General features: G+C 36.4%; 2 protein-coding genes across 2 annotated transcripts in view; one reads left to right on the top strand and one right to left on the bottom strand.

Annotated features, from left to right (window-relative positions):
* Nucleotides 1–5586, top strand: part of TP53BP2 (tumor protein p53 binding protein 2) — a 65603-nt gene extending 60017 nt beyond the window's left edge. The window contains exons 17-18 of the mRNA XM_051993377.1: nt 2219–2418; nt 4785–5586. Of these exons, the coding sequence (XP_051849337.1) occupies nt 2219–2418; nt 4785–4826 (242 nt within the window). The 3' untranslated portion in view covers nt 4827–5586. The remainder of the gene's footprint in view (nt 1–2218; nt 2419–4784) is intronic.
* A 1559-nt stretch (nt 5587–7145) lies between these two features.
* CAPN2 (calpain 2) overlaps nt 7146–24269 on the bottom strand; it is an 84421-nt gene continuing 67297 nt past the window's right edge. The window contains exons 14-21 of the mRNA XM_051993375.1: nt 23171–23236; nt 19574–19631; nt 16698–16762; nt 14420–14488; nt 12575–12653; nt 11356–11472; nt 11049–11107; nt 7146–8406 (exon numbers count right to left, since the gene is read on the bottom strand). Of these exons, the coding sequence (XP_051849335.1) occupies nt 8383–8406; nt 11049–11107; nt 11356–11472; nt 12575–12653; nt 14420–14488; nt 16698–16762; nt 19574–19631; nt 23171–23236 (537 nt within the window). The 3' untranslated portion in view covers nt 7146–8382. The remainder of the gene's footprint in view (nt 8407–11048; nt 11108–11355; nt 11473–12574; nt 12654–14419; nt 14489–16697; nt 16763–19573; nt 19632–23170; nt 23237–24269) is intronic.

The raw sequence follows: 24269 nt of genomic DNA, 5'->3' as shown, positions 1-24269 counted from the left end.
CAAGTTGTTTGACAATGATAGGATGCCCTCAGATTTCCCTCCAAAGTCAATGAGAATGATACTTGTGTAATTGAATTGAGTTTGTAATAAATTTGGTTTTCACATGTTTCAGATTACAAAAGCAAAGTTATGATTCATAATTTGGATACAGAAGCATATTTTTCAGAAATTTACTTCACTTCCTGCTAAGGTGGAAACAGAGCTCAAGGTGTTCTCCTCAAGATAATAAAACTTCCAGAATGAAGCTTTTCCCCCTCAAAACAGTGATTTGATAAATCTTTTAATTTGTAGGGTTATATTTTAATTTAGTCTAATTATATTATACTTGTAAATGTGATTCTCATACTTTGGTCTTTTTGCTCAAATGAGAAGGTTTGAAATTCATTTCTTTCCATTCCCCACATTGAGAGAAACCTGAGCCCTTCAAGAAAGTGGATTGGCAGAATCTTCTCTTTGTAAAGAATAATCTTGGATTTCCGATTTCCTTGTTGTCTAGAAACACTTTTAAACAAAATGTCTTAGTACGGTTTATTTAGAAGTAAGGGCTGTGCTCGTGATGATTGGAATAGGGAATAGTAAATATCTTGTTAATAGTTCAGTGTTCATTTCAGCTGAAGACTTACCATGTTTGAAATGGGGAATGTTTCCTTGACTTTTGAAGATGTAGAAGTGAAAAATAATAGTTTACTCTGAATTAATTCAGAACCTTATTATTTAGATTGTAGATATTTAGATTCTTCTCTTCAGCTCACATTTTCTCTTTAGTCTTCTAACACACTGCTTGTTAACCCTGCATCTGGAAAGGTAGAAGGCAAAAGAAAAAATATAAAACAAATGTCCTTTGGGTGTTAAATTGATGAGCTAGAAAATGTGCTCAATTTGGAATCAAAGGCACAGAGTTTGAATCCTAGCTTTTTTCCTTTCTCTCTATGTGACTAAAAGAATAAAAGCAATGATTTTTAAGTGTTGACTCTGGATACAACCTAGAATTAACATAGCACTTTAATATTTGCAAAGCTCTTTACAGAGATTATCTTGTGATCCTCACAATATCTATGTAGGGTAGGTACCATTATAGCCTGTGTTTTACTGAGGAGAAACAGACTGAAGGAAATAAAGTGATTTGCCTAAGGTCATATGGCTGGAGAGGATTTGAAACAGGATTTGAACTCAAGTCTTCCCATCTCCATGTCTAGAACTCTATCCATTGTTTTACTTAGCTGAATCTAAGTCTAAAACATTGGAATGAGAATAAAGATAGAAAACAATATCCCCTGTTCCCAAGAAGCTTGAATTCTAATAAAGGGAGACCACATATAGAGGAAACATCTGGCCATGAGTCAATTAGAAAATACTGATCCATAGGGTACAATGGCAAGACAGATGGTATGGTGAGAATATCCTAATGCTCCTACCTCCATGCAAATTAGCTTGGTATTTTCTTTAAAAGTCATGAAACTGTCTGTGAGATTTGATTGGCTCAGGGGGCAAAAGCCTGGACTTTTGACCTTACTTGATCACCTGAATACAAAACCATATGAAGCTCTAGCAGCTCTTAAATGTATGGCTGGCAGACCACTGTAGGCAACTGTGAGGTTGGGGAGCCATTCACAACTGAATCACCGTACTGGATCTTTGATGCACATCCTTATTAAATATCTTTGCTTTATTCAGTATTTTGTGGTTAAATACATCTTTTGTTAAGTGTTGATTGATCTGTGAGTATCTAACTTTTAATCAGAACTTGTAGCTGTCCCTAAAATAACTACGTGTTTTAGTCCTTCTGTTTAGCTACTTAATTTTGACTCCAGTTTAACAATGTATTAAACTGTTAAACACTATGTATTTAACTTATGAGTTATAGAATTAGATTGGGACAGCCTTTTTGCTCTAAAAGTAATAGTTGGGGCAAAGAATATTTAGAAGCATGGACAATAACTTTTAAGAGATATTTGTATTGTATGGCATTCAGCAAAGATTCTCTGATGATACTTTTTTATTTTTGTTAAATTTTTTGGAGAAGTTTTTCTTCATTGCAGAAGAAGAAAAAAAATCATTAAATTATTGTTGAAGAATAATAACATCCAGCCTATACCTTATCTCTGTCCTTTGGATATTATCTAACAAGATAGTCCCAAGAATCGAATTATGTAAATTCAAGCTATGGCTATTCTTTTCACTCCTGCATCTCAGTGACATTTTTTGTTTTGGTTTCTAGGCGTTCAGGAGAAAATGGGCATAATGAATAAAGGTGTCATTTATGCATTATGGGATTATGAACCTCAAAATGATGATGAACTGCTCATGAAGGAAGGAGACTGTATGACAATCATCCGAAGGGAAGATGAAGATGAAATTGAGTGGTGGTGGGCGCGGCTTAATGACAAGGAAGGATATGTGCCTCGAAATTTGCTAGGGGTAAGTTACTTCTTTTTTAAAGAATGGTTCTCACGAAGGCTTTGGAGAGAAGAGACCTTGAAAAAAATGCAGGATAACAATATACTCCCATAATTCCCCTTGAGGCTAAGCTACTTGTGGCTATGGAAAAAAGTGAAATATCTAGTCTACGTGGGAATTGAGTCAATGACTTTGACCTTATTAACACTGTGCTCTAATTCCCCAAGTATGCGTTATAGACAGCATTTTCTTAGGCTTATGAGCCTTATAAAGGGAATAAAGGCAATGGAGCTTAAAAACAAATAATAGAAGGAGGCTGAATGTAAGGTCTTTTTCTCTTTTTGGAGTAGAACTTGATTTTCTTATTGTAGGGAACTCCTCTGGAAGTATTCCTCCTACCAGTACAGATTCTCAGTCTAGGCTCTGCAGTGTGAGGTTTTAAAGAGCCTTGGCAAACTTCACTGAGAGATTAAGGGACCTGCCTGGGGACTACTCTGGCAACTTTGTACAAGGTGGCCCTGGAACCCAGTTCTTCCTGACTGCTAGGCCACAGAAATGAGCACATGAAAATTATAGTGATTTTGTAGTGTTAATGAACCTGCATTCATAAGTGACAGATTTGTTTAGCAGGATTTTTGAGGAGGAGGAAAGGTTGAGGTCTGGAAGGGGAGGAAGTGTTGGGAGAGTGCATTCAGGTGAAAAAAATTATATGTTTGAAGGTACAAGCATGTCCATTTCAAGTATTTGTGGACTCTTTTAGATCTGTTATTCTGTCTTGGTGTTTTGCAAAAAAAAAAAAAAAAAACACACACACACAAAGATTTGGTAGATTAGGTTACAGAATACAGACCAACGATACGGTGATGGTTTCCAAAAGGAATGTCTGAGATAACTAATTCTTGTTAGAATACTTCATGTAGTTTTGGTTATAAAAGGAAACTAGCCATGGGGAAATAAGGCAGAAGGAGCTCAAGAGGCTCCCCAGGATTATATAGCTAGCTCATGTCAGAGATGAGGTTTAAATTCAAGTCTTCCTGACTTGAGGCCCTGTGCTTCTGTGCACTATGGCAGTGAGGCAGTAGGGATGCCCAGGTAGTTATTATAGTCCAGTTATAAGGTGATTAGGACATTAAACAGGGTTGTGCTTGTGGAAATGGCAAGATAAGACCTGTATTTAAAATTTCAGGACTCAATAATGGACTAGGTATCAGCAATAAGGAAAAGGCCAATTGAAGTGATACTCTAATTTAGAAGTCTTTTTGGACTGTAATTCACCCTTTTCCTTCATCATTTATCTATCAAGTGTGTTAATGCCTTGCTTAGTTGTCTAACAAAATTTGCAATTAAAACTAGACTGTTTCTTGTGGGTTATGTATTGAAATAAATTTTTACTTTACTGTAAAATTAGTAATAAAAAGGCTGTATGTGCTTTTTCTCACATTAATCCTGTGAGGTTATATCTCCATTTTATATGCAGAAATTGAGGCTTAGTGCTTTGAGTCATGTTTCCCACAGTCTTGTGATTAGTGAGAAGCACTTCAACCTCCACGTGTTCTCACTCTAAATAGTCTTTTCTACAGCAACATGATGCCTCCCATATTTACAGAGGTTCTGAAAAGTTGTACTTAGAACCGGTTGCTCCAGATTTTTATTGGATAGATTTTGTGGTGGCTTTTCCAAGTAAAGGGGCAATATGCTTCCATGCAATGGAGGATTGTTTAGTGACTAAGTGGGTAAACAAGTTATCACTTGCTTAAAGTATGTAAATAAGTGGTCAAATGTAGAAAATTTCTTCAATAATATTGCTTGTGTATTATTGAAAATAAATAGATTTGAATCTCTTGCTCAATCTTGGATTTCTTGAGTACTGAAATCTTTTTTTGGAGATAAATTTCACATGTACAATTTTTTAAGGTTTTGAGATTTTAAAAGCAGTTGAAAAAGAAACTTAATTCATTGACTTGAACATCCAAATTTATGACAGTTATATTTACTAATTACCTTTATTTCCATCAGAGAAATGTGCTTCCTTTTGTGTGCTGCATTGATACAACAATTAGGTGTGTAGACACTTCATTCTGTGTCTCTGAAATATCCTCTTGGTGGGGGGAGTAGAGAGAGATTGAGATGAGCAGTTGAATTAGTAGTTTAACTTGCTCACTGATTGAATTGTGGAAACCTTGCTGCCCTCACCAATATAGTTACTCACCCTCGCTGCCCTCACTCTTTATAGTTACTGTCTCTCTTTCCATCCCTCCAATATGGAAAAGATGTAAACATTTTTGTGTTATTGTAGTACTTCATTTTATAATCTCTGTCACTCTGATCTTTTGGTATCTTCCTGAATATAATCAGAACATAATTGGTTTTTTTTAACTTCTTTCTAGCTGTACCCCAGAATTAAACCACGACAAAGGAGCTTGGCGTGAAACCTTAAGGAATCTTTATGAAGTACTAATCTGTGTTGTTAAAAAGAAGTAACGTGATTGGCATGAGCACACTTTGCAAGTCTTTATTTCTGTGACAATGTAACTAACTTGAATGCAAATGAAGGATTGACTAATTCAATTGAGAACTTTCTATACACTGGAATGGTGCTTATAAGCAAATGGAATTTGACCTTTTGGAGTAAAGAAACTCCATACTTCAGCATGGGCACTCATAAGCACAATGATGCAGTAATACCTAAATGTTCTGTGTTTATTTTTAAAAAGGTAGGAAATTCACATCCTCCCTAAGTGACTTTATTTTGGGGCCTGTCTCAGTAACTGATTATGATCAACTTATGCACACCAGAGCATCTAGTGCCATCTCAGCCTGCCTAGAAGCACCTTTTGATAAGCAGAACATTTTTTTTCAAGTGACTCAGTTGAAGTTGTGAAGAGACTGTATAATAGTCTATATTGACCTGAAGAACTATTATCTAGTCTTAAGTGAGCAATAACTTTATATGAGTGTTGTAGCATCTTAAGATTTACACATATATTTTGAATATTATGCTATATTATATGTAATTTAGATTTAGAATCTTGTTTTTCACCTGAATTTTGATTCTGTATTTATTGTCTTTTGTATTTTGGAACTTAAATATAGAAACATTCTGTAGACTTACCTTTAAAATTTGTCAGAATTTTATCTGATTTTATTTTTTTGTCAATTGTGATAAAATAAAATTTTTTGTCTCTTTAATTTCTGCCTCCGATTTAAGTTCTTGGTATCAAAAGCAGACTGATTAAATTCAGGGCTACAAACTTCTGGGGAATCTTAAACAACTCTGCTAAAGCAGTTAATCATCATATTACTAAAATGTAATCACTTAAATTTCATCACCAATAATGGTAATGATGATGGCTCACACTTATGTAGTACCTGCAAAGTGTTGTACACATGGCTCTGAGAAATAGGTGCTGTTATGATCTTCAGTTTACAGGTGAGTGAATGGAAGCTGAGAGCCTAAATGTGTTACCTAGAATTAAATGGTCAGTAATAAGCAACTGAGGTAGAATATGTATTTAGGTCTTCCCAATTCTATGCATTCTTGTGCATTGTATTACCTGCCTAATACATTAAATCAGGGGTCCTCAAACTACGGCAGCTAAGGACTATTATCCCCCTCACCCAGGGCTATGAAATTTCTTTATTTAAAGGCCCACAAAACAAAGTTTTTGTTTTTACTATAGTCCGGCCCTCCAACAGTGTGAGGGACAGTGAACTGGCTCCCTATTTAAAAAGTTTGAGGACCCTTGCATTAAATTGTGTTCATGGGGTAAATGACAAAATCCCAGCATATTCCTTGGATGTTACCTTTTAGCATACAAATTCTAGATACTCCTTACATGCTTAGTAAGATCATAGATTTAGAAGAAAATCTAGAAATCACCTGTTCTGCTTTTACTGATGGAGCAAACAAGTTCAGAGACTTGCCCATTCTCATATATGATCTCTACATCAGCTACATGAAATAGGCAAGTATGGCTCTTGAGGCTATGATTTATCCAATCATAAGGGTATTTACTGCAAAAACAACTACAAGGCAGATTTCCTGATTCCAGACCAGTGTTCTTTTCACCCATACACCACCAAGGAAATGACAGTGAAAGGGTACCAGAAAACTCAGAACATGAGATCATGTTATTTTGGTGTCATGTATTTCTTAACTTTCCAAGAAGAAACATTAAATGGAATTAAAATTTTTATAAATTATTTGGAATAGTGATATGTAACTAATGGCACGTGAACAATTTTGCAACAAAATCCTTGGTGCCAGATTCCTTTTAGTATGGTCAAATCCTGGCACGTGAACAATTTTGCAACAAAATCCTTGGTGCCAGATTCCTTTTAGTATGGTCAAATCCTACTCCTGTGTAATACCACACATTGATTGCTTCATCTTAGCATATTATCTTTTCCCTTCATGGTAAGGCCGTTTCTATATTGATATAACTCAGAGGTAAAGTTCCTTTTTCTTTTCCAAGAAAACCTCACTAATAAGTGTTTTGAGAAGAGAAAAATAAGAGCTGCTCTTTTATGATTAGATCATTTCTCAGTACTGTGTAGTTCAATGTTTACAGAAGTGACTTTTTAAAAAAATACATAGGTTTGCAAGGATCATTTTATTGGGTTGCAGGAATAGAGCTGAAACAACCATACATGCTTTTGACCTGTTCTCACTGGTGCCACATGCTAATATCACGTTATAATTTATTTTTTCTAATCATTTATTTGAAAGAAAGGGAAACAAGGCAGACTTTTTGTGTTTTAATATTGCTTATATTTATTCAATGATAAAGTTAGGAAATAAACTAGAACTGTTTCCTGATGAACAGCTATTGACTTTGACCTTAACTGCACAAACAGGCCAACTGAATTCTTGGAGTCAATAGTTGCCAAAGTATTGAGCCAGCAAGCAGCCTGATGTATCCTTTGTCATCATCAACTTAAAAACATGATAGTCTGGTTTTGGTGCCCAGTCTCATATATGGTCCAGAGCTGGAATTCATAGTATGAAATACCTAAATCCTTCACTCTATATGGCATTAAGAAGACTAGATTCTGCTCTAGTACTTATTAGGGTTAAAGATAATGATTTGCCATTTTCAGGATTGCTTAGCTCAAAGGACTTGAAGGATAGAAGCAAAATCAAAGGATTTGGAGCCATTAATGACCTTAGTATCACCCAGACCAACCCCCTCTTTTTATAGATGAGGAAACCAAGGCTCAGATAAACTGACTTGTCCAAGGATCCATTACCTAAGTTGTCTTTTCCCATCTCAAATCTTTAAATGTTTTATGTCAGATTATTTATGGGGTTTAGAGAAAGGGACTTTTGATGCAGTCTAATCCAGTCTCATTTTATAATTGTGATACTGAGATACAGAGAGTGAAGTATTTTGCCCAAAGTAATATCAGATAAGATAGTTATGGATACAGGTCTTATGACATCAAATCCCGTGCTCTTTCCTTTGTACCACATGGACTTTCTGACATGTGTTATATTTTCCACCTTATTTAAATAAAATGGTGACCTCATCGACATTTCTAGGATGTCAGTTAAATTTGCAAATGTAAATATTTACTGCACAATGAGGGGTTAAGATTCCTTAAAAAGTAGCCTCATGTTTGCATAGGTATTTTGGGTTTTTCCTGCATTTTTCTTAATATTGTTATATGTATGTAAATATGTAAAAAAAAAAAAAGGCATGTCTTATTTACAAAATTAAAGCTTTCATTTAGGTTGCAAAGAGCTAAACTATACTTTTTGTATATAATGTAATGAGACTACAGATCAGTTGCTTTGGGCATCTGGAAATTTTGATCTCTTCTGACAATGCTACTTTTTGTCAGTCCTAATAATTAGTTCAAATAGTTGCTATTCATAAACTCAAGGTATGGATCAAAAGTAGGACATAGTGTTTCTTTTATGGAAGATTAGTCTTCAGGTGATCGTAATTTCATAGGAAGTCTTCAGTAGGATCAGTTGTTACATCAAAGGACTGAAAAACACAGCCACTGTAAGAAAAGAAAACAAAACATTTTAATGATTATCTTTCAGGTCAGGGTTACATATTAAATACTTTGTGTTGCATTTAACTTATTCTAAATAATAGTTGTGTATTAGGAAAATTGTGCACATAATAGATTTCTTTCTGGGCTAAAAGTATGTATTGCTGAACATTTTAGACCACATTCCCCCTTAAAAGAGCTAAATTCTTGACTTAAAGTCAATAAAAAACACATTGTTTGAAATTGATTACCATTTACTGCCAATAATCCTCTTGCTTTTCTGTTTACTGTCTCTGTGTCTTTGCATCTCTTCCCTATGTTTCCCTGAGAGAATCCCTGATTTAAAGAATACTCTGATTCTCATAAGCTGCAGAGTGAAGTGGGAAGAAGCATAACAAGTTCTATTGTAATAACACCAGCACTGTAAAAATGAATAACTTTGAAAGGTTCAAGGACTCTGTGAATCAATGCAGCGACCCATCATGCTTCATGATGATGAAGTAGATTGCCTCCTTCCTGGCAGAGAGGGGATGGACTCAAGATGCAGAGAACCTTTTTTTCGATTTGGCGAATGTTGGGATTTGGTTTGTTTCTGCATATTTGTTACAAGGGCTATTGTTAGTGGGACAGAAGAGATTTGAGGAAATTAAATAAATGCTTGTTAACTAAGAAAAGTAAACTAACTACTTTGCATATGTTTGTATTTGTTAATTAGATTTGTCATATAACTAGTTAATAATTATATTATTATATGCTAAGCATGTATATGTGTGTATATATATATATAATGTGAATATACATATACATACATACACACATATATGTATACTTGTTTCCTACACTGAAATGTTAGCTTATTCCATTTTGATATTTTTTATTTTTTTAATACACACAAAGATAAACACACATCTCCACTACTTGACACACAGTAGGCATTTAATAAATACTTGTTGATTGACTTATGATTCACATAGTTTAGGATTTTCACTTCCTTGGGAGTCAAAACAATTAGTCACAGCAGTATCCCTTGAAGGGAAATTTAGATGAATATTCCTCATATTTGGAAACAAGAATGTGGGAAGCTGAAAGGTGAGGTGATAGAAGAGGAAGAAAAAGTACAAATTTACTAAAATAGAAGCAACAGTGACATATTGCCAAGTAGGGCAAGTTCAGGAGGAATGGGATTATGATAGATACATAATGATAATATGATAGATAAATAAATAAAAATAAAATAGAGTTCTCAGACCTTAACATGTGCTGTATTTTAGGCTTCAATTGTATTGTGACTATTTTAGATTGCAATCTTTAAGGGCAGGGACTGTTTTCTAGGTTGCATGTGACAACAGGAATATTAATGATTAGTTTTAAAATGTGTACTCTGTTGGCCAAAAGTATTATCTCCAAATACAAAAGAAGCATGTGTACATACACGTGTGTACATGTGCATGTATATGTGTGTATGTGTATATATCTGTATATACACAAACATTAATTTGTTAAAGTTGATAAACCTTCTCCAGATATCCATTGTTCTAAAAAAATGACCAATCCATTAAATAAGTCACCCCCATCTTTTTCCTCTCTCCAAAGCATAGGGATGAAACTATTCTGCCATTCCACCCAAGACTCCCACTAGACCAGTTCTATTGCTCCCATCAACTCTGTGTCAAGGGCAAGCTCAGCTTCCTCAGTCCCTGAAGAGAAATCATCACTGAATAATTGTGACAGAGATTCAAATTGGAGTCAGGTGTTAATGAAAAAAAAGACTCGGCTTCAGATCTCTTATAAGGAGATGAAATGAAAATGAAAAATTCTGAGCTTTGCTTATTGTCAGGTGGATGTATCAGGCAACCTAGAAAACACATTGAATTTGCATTGCTGGTGTTTCCAGTGGAGACCACTGTTGTATGCTTATTGTTCTGTATCTTTAAAACCCATCTCCTACTATTTAGCTTTATTCTGAATGGGTGAGGGGGATGAAGGCAAAAGGGAAAAAAAAACACCAAAAAATTTTGCTTAACATGAAATTTGACCCTAAGGTGCTGTCTTCACAAATGAGAAAAAAAGGGAGAAAAATCACAGTAGGAAGAGAAGATGCCAGTGAATAATGAGCCAGTAACAAGGATGGGGAGATTGATGAGTAAAAGGAAGAAATGTTCAGAGGGTTGGATAGACTGGATTTAAAGTTTAGGCTGAGCACAAGTATTTATTTAAGCCAACTCATATCTTCAGAGGCTGTATGTTTTCAAGATCATCTGAGGTAGAAGTCAGTCCTCAGGGCATTCATAATATTGAAAAAAGAACCATCTACTATGTATTAAACTGTGTTGCCTTTCTTTATCTATGACCCACCACAAAAGACAAAAGCATCCTTTCAGCCTTAGTTCTATAATTATGCAAAAAGCCCTTCAATGTATTTCTTGGAGTGAGGAACCAATGATTGGTTGTTTTACACTGCCAAATGAAAGTGCATTATAGAAGCTTGGGGTTGTAATAAAAAACAGGAGCTAGTTTTGCAGTCCATTACTTTGGAGTTTTAAAAGGCAGGTCAAGAAGTCCTAGGTCTTTGTGTCATCCCCTAAATAAAGAGATCTCCCTCTGAGGAATGAGATGTTGATAATAAACCTTGCCAACTGCTGACTTACACTGGTAATATTGAGTTCTATCGTTCCGGTGTTCTCAGGGTCCAACTGCTTAAATATCTCTGTAAAGGAAGAGGAGGAAAAGGATATTATGAGCAGAGGCTGAAATAAGGGAAATCTTCCCCCTGTGCCTAGTTCAAAACCACCAGTGTTGGTGATGATTTTGTTGACGAAGCACCTTTTTTTCCTCCTGCCTCTAAATTAAGGAGGAAGGAATGTTACTCTTATGACTACTGAACAGATCTGTGAAGGGCAGTCTGCTTCAGATGCTGAGAACCAAATGGATCTTTTGCCCCAAATGTCCACTTACTGAACAGTGTTTCCAGTCGAACTAAGCACCGAACAAAGTTATCGAAGTCGATGATGAGATCGTCATCCGCGAACCGAGCCACAATGACCTGATGGAGCTGATAGGGTAGCTTAAAACCTAAGATTATAACAAAAAAAGAATCGTTGTCTCAGGTTTTCTGTAATCTGGTGTTGGGGGCCCCTACATAGTGTTTGCTTGGTGGCAGTGCATGTGATGTTTAAATGAAGATCAAGGGTCAGTGATTTTCTACTGAATGCAAAGTTCTTTTTCCAGGGGGCTTTAGCTCTTTGAAACCAATTCTAGCTCTCAGGACCCATGTCAGTTGCCAAACTTGTTTTCTGGGACTCAGCTCCTACCTGATTCTCTGTCCTACTTCCTGTTTGTTTCCACTGTCTTAGTCAACCTAGCCTCTTTGTTCCCATCATTCATCTCCATAATCTTTCCATGTTATTCCATTTAGCTATGCTTTAAAAATTCTGCTTCTAAAACAGCTTTTTTTTTTTTTTTTTCCCATCTTCAGAATCATCTTCATCACTAAATTCTTTCAGGACACCTTTTCTACTTTGAGACCTCAATTTTTGCCATGAATATTTTCTAATCTCCTTCATCACATTTGTTTTCTCTCAGTGACAATGGGATTAAACTCCTAGGGTTAAAAAATTTAGAGTGTAAGAGACTTCAGAGATCACTTAGTAAAATCCTTACTTGAAGCATCCCTTCTTTCTATGACAATCCAAACAAGGCTCTAGATAAAGACCTCCAGCGATACAGGGGAACTCACTTTGTTCTCATCACCCATATTCATAATCTTTCCATGTTTCTATTATCAATATTTTTAAAATTCTAGGGATATAACCCTTTGGATTGTGCTATATGGAAACATCTCTGAACCTCAGTTTCTTTCTCTGTAAAATGAAAGGGTTAGACTAAAAAACCTATACAAGGTTCCTTCTAGTGCTAAATACCATAAGTTTATATATTTTTTAAAAACGTATGCTTGGCTTGCTAGAGTATCTTCAAAGAGTCAAACTGAGAAAGAGAAGTAGGAGAGGAGATTCTGGACCAAGTCATATTTTCTCCAGTTATTCTTTTGAAAGTGGGGAAAAAGAAAAGAGATTTAATGATTACTTCATTCTAGAGAGCAGTTTATTGAACTTTCATTAAAGAAAGATGATATGCAGTGATTCTGAAATAAATGAAAGTAATTGGGATGTGTTACCTGCTTCTTCTAATGCTTTACGCATCTCATAGGCATTCATGGTTCCGGACTTATCAATGTCCATCTCCTTGTAAATTCTCTGAAACAAAGTAGACATGAAGAACTTGACTTTTTAAAACACATTTTCTTCTGTGTTTCATGAAAAGCAAGAATATATATACATAATCCATATACACACACATACATCATAATATGCACATGCAACATACATACAGTGTGTGTTTACGTATATAAATAAAAACTACAAATCTTTAACTTAATGCTAGCAACAATTTTAGGGGAACCAATTGGTTTTCTGATTTATTTGACTGCCAAAAGCAAGTATTTTGCAGCTATCTATTCCAGCTTGGTCTGTTTTCCTCTAAGTATGATACCCACTCTATATTCTACTGACCTTAGAAAACTTAAAATCTTAGACTATGGGGTCTAATGTTTTTGGTAATTAGATACCTGGTAATTTTATATTTTAAATTACCAGCATTCCCTACCTCACCTTTTCCCCTCCTTATGTCTTTCCCAATTCCTTTCTGGAAGGGTTTCTCTGAGTCCCAATTACTATTAAAATCTCTCTTTTTTACCAAGTCTCAACATGCTCCTTCATGATGCTCCCCGATCCTTCGGAATAAAGTTATTTTTGTCTCCTCAAACTTTGCTTGGTACTTTGCCTGAGCCTTTTTTTTTTTTTTTTTTTAAACATCTATCACCCTCTGTTCCTTGTGTGCATGGTTAGTTCAGATGATAAACTTCTTGACAGCAAGGCTCTATTTCTGGCTCTAGCTCTGTCTCCCCAATGCCTTACACAGAGTAGCTCCTTAATAGCTTGTTGAACTAAATTGGCCATTCTTTATCAACCAGTCAGAATTTGACAACAGCGCATTATCACTGAGCCAAATTATGGCAACTCTCTCTCTCTCTCTCTCTCTCTCTTTCTGCGAATTCTAAATGCCAAATTGGCAAAATACTGAACAGTAATTTCAGGGTGCATTTAAATTTTTTTTTGAAACTTTTTTCAAAAAAAATTTTTTTTTATTTTTATGCAACTATGTGCAACTTTTTAAAAAAAGTCATAATAAATTTAACACAATAAAACTGTACCAATCATTTGACTCTTCCTGAACTTCCTTTTGCATTTAAAAAAAATGTTTCATTAATGCTTATTTTTCCCTCTCTCTAAGACTGAGCTGCAGAGGAAGTGCTGACCTGCATAGGTGGACTATGTTTTTAAACATTCTCATCTGGGAATTCCCTTTATCAAATAATGTCACTATCATTAAATCCTTCTCCTTTCTAAAACTACTTCCCCCCACCCCACCCCCACCAAAAAATCTCCCTCCCTCCTCTCCTTTCTCTCACTTCCCCAAACTCCTCACCCAAAACAAGCAAATAGAATCAAGTCAAACAGTTTGGGTAGCATTTCTGAATTGCTTCTAATTGTTTATATTGACAGTGGTGTTCCACCAATGAATCATAGGAAAGATTTAACAGAAAATGCCTGATATTTTTGTGACTGTGATAGTCGTGCCCATTTCAGACCTTTATTCTTCTATAGGTGAAATCAAGTCATAAGACAATGTTCTAACCACTTCCCTCAAAATGCATTATTTTCTAAAATTATGTATGCACACAGATACATATGCCCTCAATTTTTCCTTGTGATATAAATGTAATTTTAAAAAATGTGTTTGTAAATTCCTTTTCCTTGTGATAAAAATATAAATTTTTAAGGTGTTTATAAATTGTATGCTCCCAAATTTCAAAGCATTAAATTACCACACTGAGAATGCCCTTATGTAAGTATAAAGGAGCTGCTTCCCAACCTCCCACCTATCTTCCCTAGAATCATACCTGATATTTTTGTATTTTTGACCAGAGAAGGTAGAATTCCTTCAGACCCAGTTTACCACTCCCATCAGCCTGCCTTTGGTTAAGGAAAGATCTTTGTATGTTTAGAATTTTCCCCTTAGTTCAAATTGGAGTGCTCTTACTAGTCAGCTTTTATTCAGGAAAATCTTCCAGAAGGATTCATGCTGCCTGGGCTGATGCTTACTGGCCCTAAAGCTAACCTTGGGGGTTTGGGAGAGGAGGCAGAAATGGGGGCCCAAACTGGCTTGGATAGTGCTTCTGATGTTATCTTCTACTACTCAGTGATGTACTGATATTTTATCTTGGATTTCTCCTGATTTCTTTTAGTGGTTGACCTTCACTGCTCAAACGTCTACTTCTGCTAGGCCTTTTGTAAAGGGAGTTGACAACCACTAGGCAATGGATGTCCTGCAATGGGGCTTTGTGTAGTTTGGGAAAATTTCTTACCATAACTTCTCACTAGCCACGAGGAAAAGTGGCCAAAATGCTAAGTGCAAGATAAAAAGGCTGGTAGAAGTGAGGATGGATAATAAACTATAAATGATTATAGCAGTAGGAACCACATCATCCAGAAACTGAAAAGGTCATGTTTAGACCACAAGACTAATGATAGGTTCACTTCTGAAAAAAATTTGGCGTAGGTGATATTTTGACAGTTTTATTAGGCTGGTAGCTAAGGGGAATGCTATAAACACAATTTACATAAATGTAAGTAAAGCAACTGACAAAATATGTCAGGCTATTTTTCCGGACAAGAGAGAAGTATGAGCTAGAAAATCATAGAGGTAGATGGATTCAAAACCTGTTGAATATCTGGATCCCAAGAGTAATTAATAATTTGACAGCAATAACTTGAATACTGGTCTCTAGAGAGCTGTCTCCAAGCACCTATCCTTGCTCCATATTATATAACATTTTTATCTGCAGTTTGCCCTCAGCAGAGAGACCATGCTCATCAAACCTGTAGATTTCAAAAAGCTGGGAGGAAAGATAGAATTTAAAAAGTTCTCGACAGACTAGAATGCCAGGCCAAATCCAAGAAAATGAAATTTAACAGAGTGACTGTCAAGTCTTCCATGGGTGTAAGATTAAAAAAAACACAATGATTTTCACAAAAATAAACTGAAAGAAACATGTCTAGGCAATCTTTCTTTGGTAGAAGATCTAGGGATTTTAATGGATTGCAAACTCAAAAATATTTATTGCTTTGGATTTGTAACAATTTGACATGGTGACCTCAAAATTTAATTCATTCTTAGGTTGCATTGAAAGGAACAGCCTTTAGAGATCTGGGGAGGTAAAGCCTCTCTGTACTTTCTCCTGATTAGACCACAGCTGGGGTTATTAGGTTCCATTTTCAGCACCATTTAAAGAAAGCCATTATTGAGACTGTCCAGAGAATGACAGGATGGGGAAGAAGTATGAGATTGTGCCATATTAGAATTGATTTTAAAAACTGGGGAGGTTTAGCTTAGAGGATCCTTGGGGGAGATCAGCATGATACTAGTCTTCAAATATTTGGAGGGCTGTCATATGGAAGAGAAGATGCTTTCTTCTTGGCTAGAGAAAGCAGAATGAGAAGTAATGGATAGAAAAAAGTGCAGGCTAAATTTCCTAACAATCAGAGCTATTCCTATATGAAATGGACCACCTAAAGAGAGAGTAGGTTTCCTTTCCATAAAGGTCCTCAAGGAAAGATTGGATGGCTACTAGTCAGGTCTGCCATAGAGTTTTTGTTCAGGTATGAGCTGCTCTATATAGTTTCTGAGATATCTTCCCACTCTGAGATTCAGTGAAAAATAAAAACACATTCAAACATGGGAATGGTTTGGATGACTCAGAAGTCCTTTTCCCTAGAAACAGTGTTTGTGCTTCTTTTTTCTTCCTAATGGGTCTGCTGTTATGGTGATTTCTCACCAATAGAAGCTACATCCACTATGATTCAGGGGACCCAGGTCTCACTTCTCAGATAAGCTAGACATTTAAAGGGGAGAACCTGTAGCATCTCTAATCACATTTCAAACATGGCTCTCCTTTCCCCTTTCCATTCCTTCCCGGAAGAGGTGCTACATCTTCCTTTCTTAGTTTTTTTTTTTTTTTTTTTTTAATTTTTATTTTAGCCCCAACAGTTGACTAGTTTCTTTTACCGAAGCTCACAAATAAACATCTAGTCTCAGTGATTTGAAGCCATTTCTTCAGCCACAGACAGCATTTGTACAAATCCCTGGTTCTGGACTCCCTAATACATGTTTAAGGATACATCCAGCATGTCAACCATGATCTTGCAAGTCTCGATACTGAAGCCATCCGACTTGATATCTGGACCTAAGGGACACAGAAAGAAAGTCAGAACTTTGGTGTTTTGAGTGTGAACTTTTGGAGGTGTACTGCTTTGAGCAATGCCTGGCAAAGGGAAAGAAGCATTAAATAATTTTTTTAAGTAAAGGAATAAGAAATAGTTGGGTTATTTATGTGGTATTAAGGCCCAGAGAGTGCTCTTTGTAGATGTGAGATATGGCTTAAGGGAAGCAGAAGTTTTTAATTACACTGTGCCCCCATAACTAAGCTAGAAACTACCAAATACTAATAAAATAGTTGAAATTTAAAAATTGTACTTGTTAGCTGTGTAACCCTGGCTAAGTCACTTAAGTGGTCTGTGTCTCAGTTTGCTCATCTGTAAAAGTGAGGGAATGAAGGAGAGGGACTTAATAATCTCTATGGTCTCTTTCAGCTTGATCTCTGTGACATAACTCTGTTCAAGCATAGTTCTATTGAATTTATGGAATTTTAGAACTGTCAGTGAAAATTCACAGGAAAGAATACATTTTTCTTGTTTGGTCATTTATTTATTGGTGAGATAACTAGGGTTAAGTGACTTGTCTAGGGTCACACAGCTAGTTAAGTGTTTTGAACTCGGTTCCCCCTGATTTTAGGACTAAAACTATCTACCCCCATCTAGTTGTTTCTAGTTCTGTCATTTTTATTTTTTATTAAAGCTTTTTGTTTTCAAAACATATGCATGGATAATTTTTCAACATTGGCCCTTGCAAAAGCTTATGTTCCAAATCTTCTTCTCCTTTCTCCCATCCCCTCCCCTAGGTAGCAAGTAATCCAATATATGTTATACATGTTAAAATATATATTAAATCCAATATAGGTAAACATTTATACAATTATTTTGCTGCACAAGAAAAATCAGATCAAAAAGGAAAGAAAATGACTAAGAAAATAAAATGCAAGTGTTCTGTTATTTTTAAAAGACCAAAAAAATTAACACAAAAAGAAGCATATTCATCATGCTGGGGATATGTGCAATTATCTCAGGGAGTTTCCTTGGATCTGCCATCTTGGTCACCCATAACCTTAGAAATAGGGGACCTTAACCTGTGACAGGGTTGTTTATAGTCTGAGTATAGCTTTCCCAGAGCTTCATTTCTAGAGAAATGCATGTGTTAGAGCCACAGGGGACTATATGGATAGGAATTGGGGCTGTGTGTGTATGTGGGGAGGCAGGGAAGCTGCAGCATGAAAAGAGGGATAGACCCCTGGCCAAGACCCTGGTGTTACCAGTCAGGAAGGGGAAGAGTAGCTGAGCTCAGAGACAAGTGGGGCAATTAATAATCTGTAGCAGAAAGGAGGTTTCCCTCCTCCATTGCCCTTTTGTCCATCCATCTGTGAATTAACAATGAGGCTCTTGGTCTTCACGGACCCGTGATCACCAGAGTCTGAGACATTACCATGACCTCACTGTGCCTTGTGACCTTTGGGATAAACACCACCTCATTTCCCACATGGCAGGGAAGCCTTGTTGGGCTGACTTCCCCACTGTTTGAGGTTGTATGTGTCCAGACTGGGGACGGCTAAACTTGGGCCACATTAAGGCCATTTTAAACTTTCCTCCCAACTGTACATGGGTGTTCCTGGTTGGGCTGTATAAACTGTATATTTCTTCTTTCTTTATACGTTTTACATAAAAACAAATGGACCTTTAATCTCTGTTTCTGTGGGATCCGTGACTCTGATACAGAGGCAGGTAGATGAATCAATGGAGAGAATGAGAGAATTCTAGGTCTGGAGTCAGCAAGAATTATCTTCCTGAATTCAAATCTGGCTTCAGACACTTAGTAGCCATGTGACTCTGGGCAAGCCACTTAATCTCTATTTGCCTTAATCTGTTGGAGAAGGAAATAGCAAACCACTCCAGTATCTCCGCCAAGAAAATCCCCTGGACGTGATGGTCCACTAGGTTACAAAGAGCCAGCCACAACTGAACAACTGTACAACATGATATATATTGGAAAGGTGGACCCAGCAAAGTCGTGAAGGTTTTTGTATGTTATCTCCCTCTTCAGAGGCAAGGATGTGATTTTTACTTTTCTTCATATCCCTAGATCTTGGACCAGTGCTGGGTATGTGGTAAGCACTTAATAAATGCTTGCTGACTGATTCTTCCAGAGGCCTTTAAAAATAGGAGGGCTTTTTATCTGTCCTGGCAGGGTGAAGAGTGGGTCTACTTCTGATCAGGGGGCGAAAAAAAGTCAATACTTGAACACAAGCCATCCAGGCTCCAAGACCTGATCTTTGCTCCTTGAATCAGTTTCTATCTCGTGCTATTGGACTATGTTCAAAAGGCAGTACTACTCTGAAATTATTAGGTATAGAAACAGCCTTTTAAAAATTTACTGACTTGATTTAATGGCAGAGATTGCTTTTCTAGGCATGTTTTCCTAGTCAAAAAATCTGGGGTCATTTTAGCACAGATGTATAAAAAGGAGATTTTAAAAACTCCTTTAGCCACCAACATATTGAGATTACTCAATGGATTTCTCCTTTTCCATCTGGCTCATCAGTGGATTCTCTCCACTTCAGTCATTTCCTTTTTAAATAGCTTTAAACTACAGGGTATGGCTTTTGGCTGACATCAATGGAGTTATCTCAGCCTTCTGTTCCACTAAGGGAGAACCATGACTGACTCTGAAGGAAAATGAACGATTCAGTCCCAGCGGTCAATAACAATGTAGAGATTGGAGGGAGGATACTCTGCTTTTCCTTTACACCCCTAACCGAGCAGAATAGTGTTTAAGGAACGGGAAGGAAGAGACAACGTAAGTGTCTTACGTTTTTACTTACACTTACGTTTTGCTAGGACTCTTCTCAGGATAGTCTGCAGCTCAAAGGCAGAAATCTCTGCATCCTATGGGAACATAAAACACACACACACACACACACAAAAACACACACAAAAAAAAATACATATTGTCAGTTTTCCCCTGAATCAGAGTAATTACAGTGCTGAAAAACAGCCGTGGGAAGAGGAAAAAAAAGACTCAACAAAGTGTTGTAAGAAGCAGCATCAGAACTTGACACCAGGCATCCAGAAACATCCCTGAATATTTTGATTTTTTAAAAAATAACTTTTTATGGACAGAACCCATGCCAGGGTACTTTTTTACAGCATTATCCCTTGCACTCACTTCTGTTCCAATTTTTCCCTCCCTTCCTCCATCCCCTCCCCCAGATGGCAAGCAGTCATATACATGTTAAATATGTCACAGCAATTCCTAGATACAATATATGTGTTCAGAGCTGAACAGTTCTCTTGTTGCACAGGAAGAATTGGATTCAGAAGGTAAAAATAACCCAGGAAGAAAAACAAAAATGCAAACAGTTTACATTCATTTCCCAGTGTTCCTTCTTTGGGTATAGCCGCTTCTGTCCATCATTGATCGAATATTTGGTTTTTAAGGAAGGCACAGCATGAGATGGTTCTGATACGGGAGGGCTTTGGCAAATAGCACACAAAAACTAAAGAAGCCTGACCAGGATTTAGTTTGCCGTGATCACTTCTAGCTCAAATGTTGTTTTTGTTTTTTCTATTTCACTCTCCTGCTCCCATACTTATATACCAGCTTTATTGTAAACTGGACCAAATCCAGGTTTTGGTCTTTAAACCATGATTTTCTTTAAGCCTGTTCTTTTCATTCTCGTTGGTTACTCTTCACTAAGGATTCTCCCCTCCATCCAGGACTGCTGCCTCTCATGCCTGCTTCTAACCACTTTTATGTCCACTTGGCGTGTCCTTCTTATTCTTTTGGAATGAATCCCTCTCCTTTTAAAACACTGCTCAACATGGCTTATATGGAAATATGTTTTGCATGACTTCACATGTATAATAGATAGCATACTGTTTGCCTTCTCAATAGATGGGGGAGGGATGAAAAGAAAGGAATCTGGGACTCAAAATTTTAAAAATTGAATGTTAAAAATAAATTAAAAACAACACCGTTGAGTGGGGAGACTGCTAGGAACTAAGGCAAAATGAAGTAAACAGAAGAAGGAAAGCAATATGTCCAGGGACAACCATAATGTAAATAGAACAGAAAACAAAATGCCCTCTTTCACTATAGTGATCAAGCTGGTTCCCAAAGAAGAGCTGAGAAAATGTACCTCCCTCCTTTGCAGAAATCTGAGGCAGACTATGGGGGTGGAAAATTGCCAGGAGCGTAAGAAATGCTGATATGTAGGGTTTGCTGAACTTGTTTTTTTTTTTTTTTTTTTCCCATTTTCTTTCATTTCTTTCTTTCTTTTTCTTCTTCCTCTCTCTTCCTTCTTCCCACTTTCTTTCTTTCATTCCTTCATTTGTTCATTTCCTCTTTCCTTCCTCCCTTCCTTTCTTTGATTCTTCCTTCCTTCCTTTTCTCCTTTCCTTTGTTCTTTTTTTTCCTTCCTTCCTTTTTTCCTTTCCTTCATTCCTTTTTTCCTTCCCTCCCTCCCTCTCCTTCTTCTCCTCCCTCTTCCTCCTTCTCCTCCTCCTCCTCCTCTTTCTTCTCTCTGTCTGTCTCTTTAATAGAATAGCTAACTGGATAAAGGATGAGGTATCCCAGATATCTATATTTGGAAATGCTGATATAAAAGCAAAAGATATCAATAATATTTTTTTTAAAAAGAAAGAAAACTCATTATAGCCTATATTTATAGAGTTGTTTTAAAGTTTTCAAAACAATTTTTCATATAGTATTATCCCTATTTTATGGAGAAATTTGATAAGAGAGACATTAAGTGATTTAATTACAATCTCTGCTAATGAGTATTTAAAAAGAGACTCAAACTCAAACTCAAAGCCTCTTTCTTTTGAGGTAACCCAAGTTCACAGTCCAGGAGTCATCCTCCCCCCTCTTTCTCCCCTCCACTGCCACATCCAATGAGCTGCCAAGTCATCTCTTCTACCCCTTCACATCTGATCCACTCTCTTTATCTATGCTCCAACCATCCTAGTTTAGGCCCATATCACCTCTTACCTGGACTTTGGCTATTGCCTTATAGTTTTTCTCTCTGCTTTCAATCCTTTGCTCTCCAATCAATCTTCTAAATTATAGGTCTTACTGCAGGTCAGTGCCCTGGGACTCAAGAAACTATAGTGGCCCCCGGTTACCTTAAGCATGAAGAACAAGTTCTTCAGTTTGGTTTAAGGCCCTTCACAACCAGACTCCACTCTACCTTTCCAGGCAGATTATCTATTAGTTTTGTTCATATGCTCTAAGTCCTAGCCAAATAGGGCTTTTTTTTTTTTTAAATATATGTAGCATATCATCTCTCCCCTCTGTCTTTGCACCAGCTTTCTGTTCTAAGGTTTAGAAGGTTAGATCCCTTCCAGGTTTAAATCAAGATACCTTCCCTAATTCCCTCAATTGTTACTGTCTCTCTCCTCTCAGACTTTACTTTGTTTACATGTAGAACTGTGTCCAGCTCTTCATGACCCCATTTAGGGTTTTCTTGGCAGAGATATTAGAATGGTTTGCCATTTCCTTTTCCAGTGTATTTTTTTTACAGATAAGGAAATTGAGGAAAAAAAGAATTAAATGACTTGTCCTGGGTCACCCAGCCAGTAAATGTCTAAAGCCAGATTTGAACTTGGAAAGAAGAGTCTTCCTGATTCCAGGTCTAGCTATCAATCCATTATACCAACAAACTGCCCATGTATATATGTACATAGTACATACGGAGCACATGTGGGCACTGTATATATGTATATATATAATTTACACGATACACGTATATGTGTTTACATAACATATGCACATACACAACATACATGTATATAAATACATATTATTCTACATATTCAGATTGCTATTTTTACTTATAATCTACCATCACTAGAATATTAATTCCTTAAGAGCAGAAACTACCTCATTTTTACATTTTTATTCTGTTCCTAGCACAGCAGCTGGCTTGTAATGAATGCCTGTTAATCAATGGTGTATTGCTAATGTTCTCTGTGCTTTATATGACCATTCCACTGACAGATAACTTTAATTGTTAGAAAATTCTCCCTCATATTGCCTTATAGAGAGACAGTTAAGTGGTGCTTGTTGATAGAGCTCTAGATTTAAGAGTCTGGAAGTACAGAGTTCAAATCCTACCTCAGATTCTTCCAGAGCAATGTGACCTTGAGGAAGTCACTTAATCTCTGTCTGACTCAGTTTCCCCAGGTGTAACTGAGGATAATAAGAGCACCTACCTCCCATAGTTGTTGTGAGGATCAAATGAGATAACCTAACGTGTTTACTTCTAAGTGTTCAGATTTTTTTTTTCTCTATGTATATTTATTTTCCTCTCTATAGTGTAAGCAATTTATGGAATGATTGTGATTCTCTTTGTCACATCCTCCTGGAGCCCAATATTGCTCTCCATGTAGTGGGCCCTCAATAACGCTGGGTGCTGACCACTTACCTCTCCTGCCAGTTGAGCAAACAGTTTCCTGAAATTGTCCTCAATGCTATCTTCATCAACATCATTCTTGAAGCAATGGAAGAAAAAAAGAACAATGTAATAGCATATTGATGATAATCTATCTTCTAAGAAACAAAGAAAGATGCAGGTCTCCATCCTTATCCCCCCACTCCTGAGAAGTTTCTCTCCATCCCATTCCAAGCCCCACACTTTCTCCATCTTGGATCATGTGTAATGGTTCTAATCACCCTTGACAAAATTTCAGGATTATTCCTCTGGTTTTGGTTTCAAGGGAAGGAGAAAAAAAATTGGAAAAAAATCTTATAAAAAATGAATTGAAAATTATCTTTACATGAAATTGGAAAAAATAAAATACTTTTGAAGTGAGTAGAACCAAGAGAACATTGTACATAGTGTCAGCAAGACTATGATGGACTTGGCTCTTCTGTGCAATGCACTGATTCAAGACAAGTCCAATAGACTTGGAATGGAAAAATGGGAACTCTGAAGACTAAATGTGAATTGAAGGATAGTATTTTCACTGTTTTTGTTTGCTTGCTTTTTCTTTCTCATGATATTATACAATAATGCAAATATGGAAACACACACATATATATGAATTGCACACAAGATTGCTTACTTTCTTGGGAAGGAGAGATAAAAGAGGGAGGGAGGAAAATTTGGAGCACTATTAAGAAAAACAAATAAATAGAATATTATCTTCAGCACAAAAAAATCTGTTCAACCAAATTCTTGCAATTATCACAGGGTCATAATCAGAGAGTTGGAAGAGTCCTTAGGAATCATTAAGTCCAAGGATTTTCACAAAAATTCCACAATAATTGGCTTATGGAACACAATGTAATGAAAATGAAACATATTGATGAAACTCAATAAATGATATTCCAAAGAGTTGAAATATACAGACTATCCCTGAGATAAAGTGAGATTTTGGAAATTTTAGAGGAAAAAAGCAGATGATTTTTAGCCTGAAGTAATGAGTTTAGCATATATGCATAATTTCATGTTTAGTATCCACATTTCTTTATGGGATTCCCATCCAAAATGCCCAAATCCCAAGAGTCTTTGGGACACCATT

Source organism: Antechinus flavipes, chromosome 4 (assembly GCF_016432865.1).
Source record: "Antechinus flavipes isolate AdamAnt ecotype Samford, QLD, Australia chromosome 4, AdamAnt_v2, whole genome shotgun sequence".
NCBI lineage: Eukaryota > Metazoa > Chordata > Mammalia > Dasyuromorphia > Dasyuridae > Antechinus > Antechinus flavipes.
This window is presented reverse-complemented; position numbering and strand designations above follow the sequence as displayed.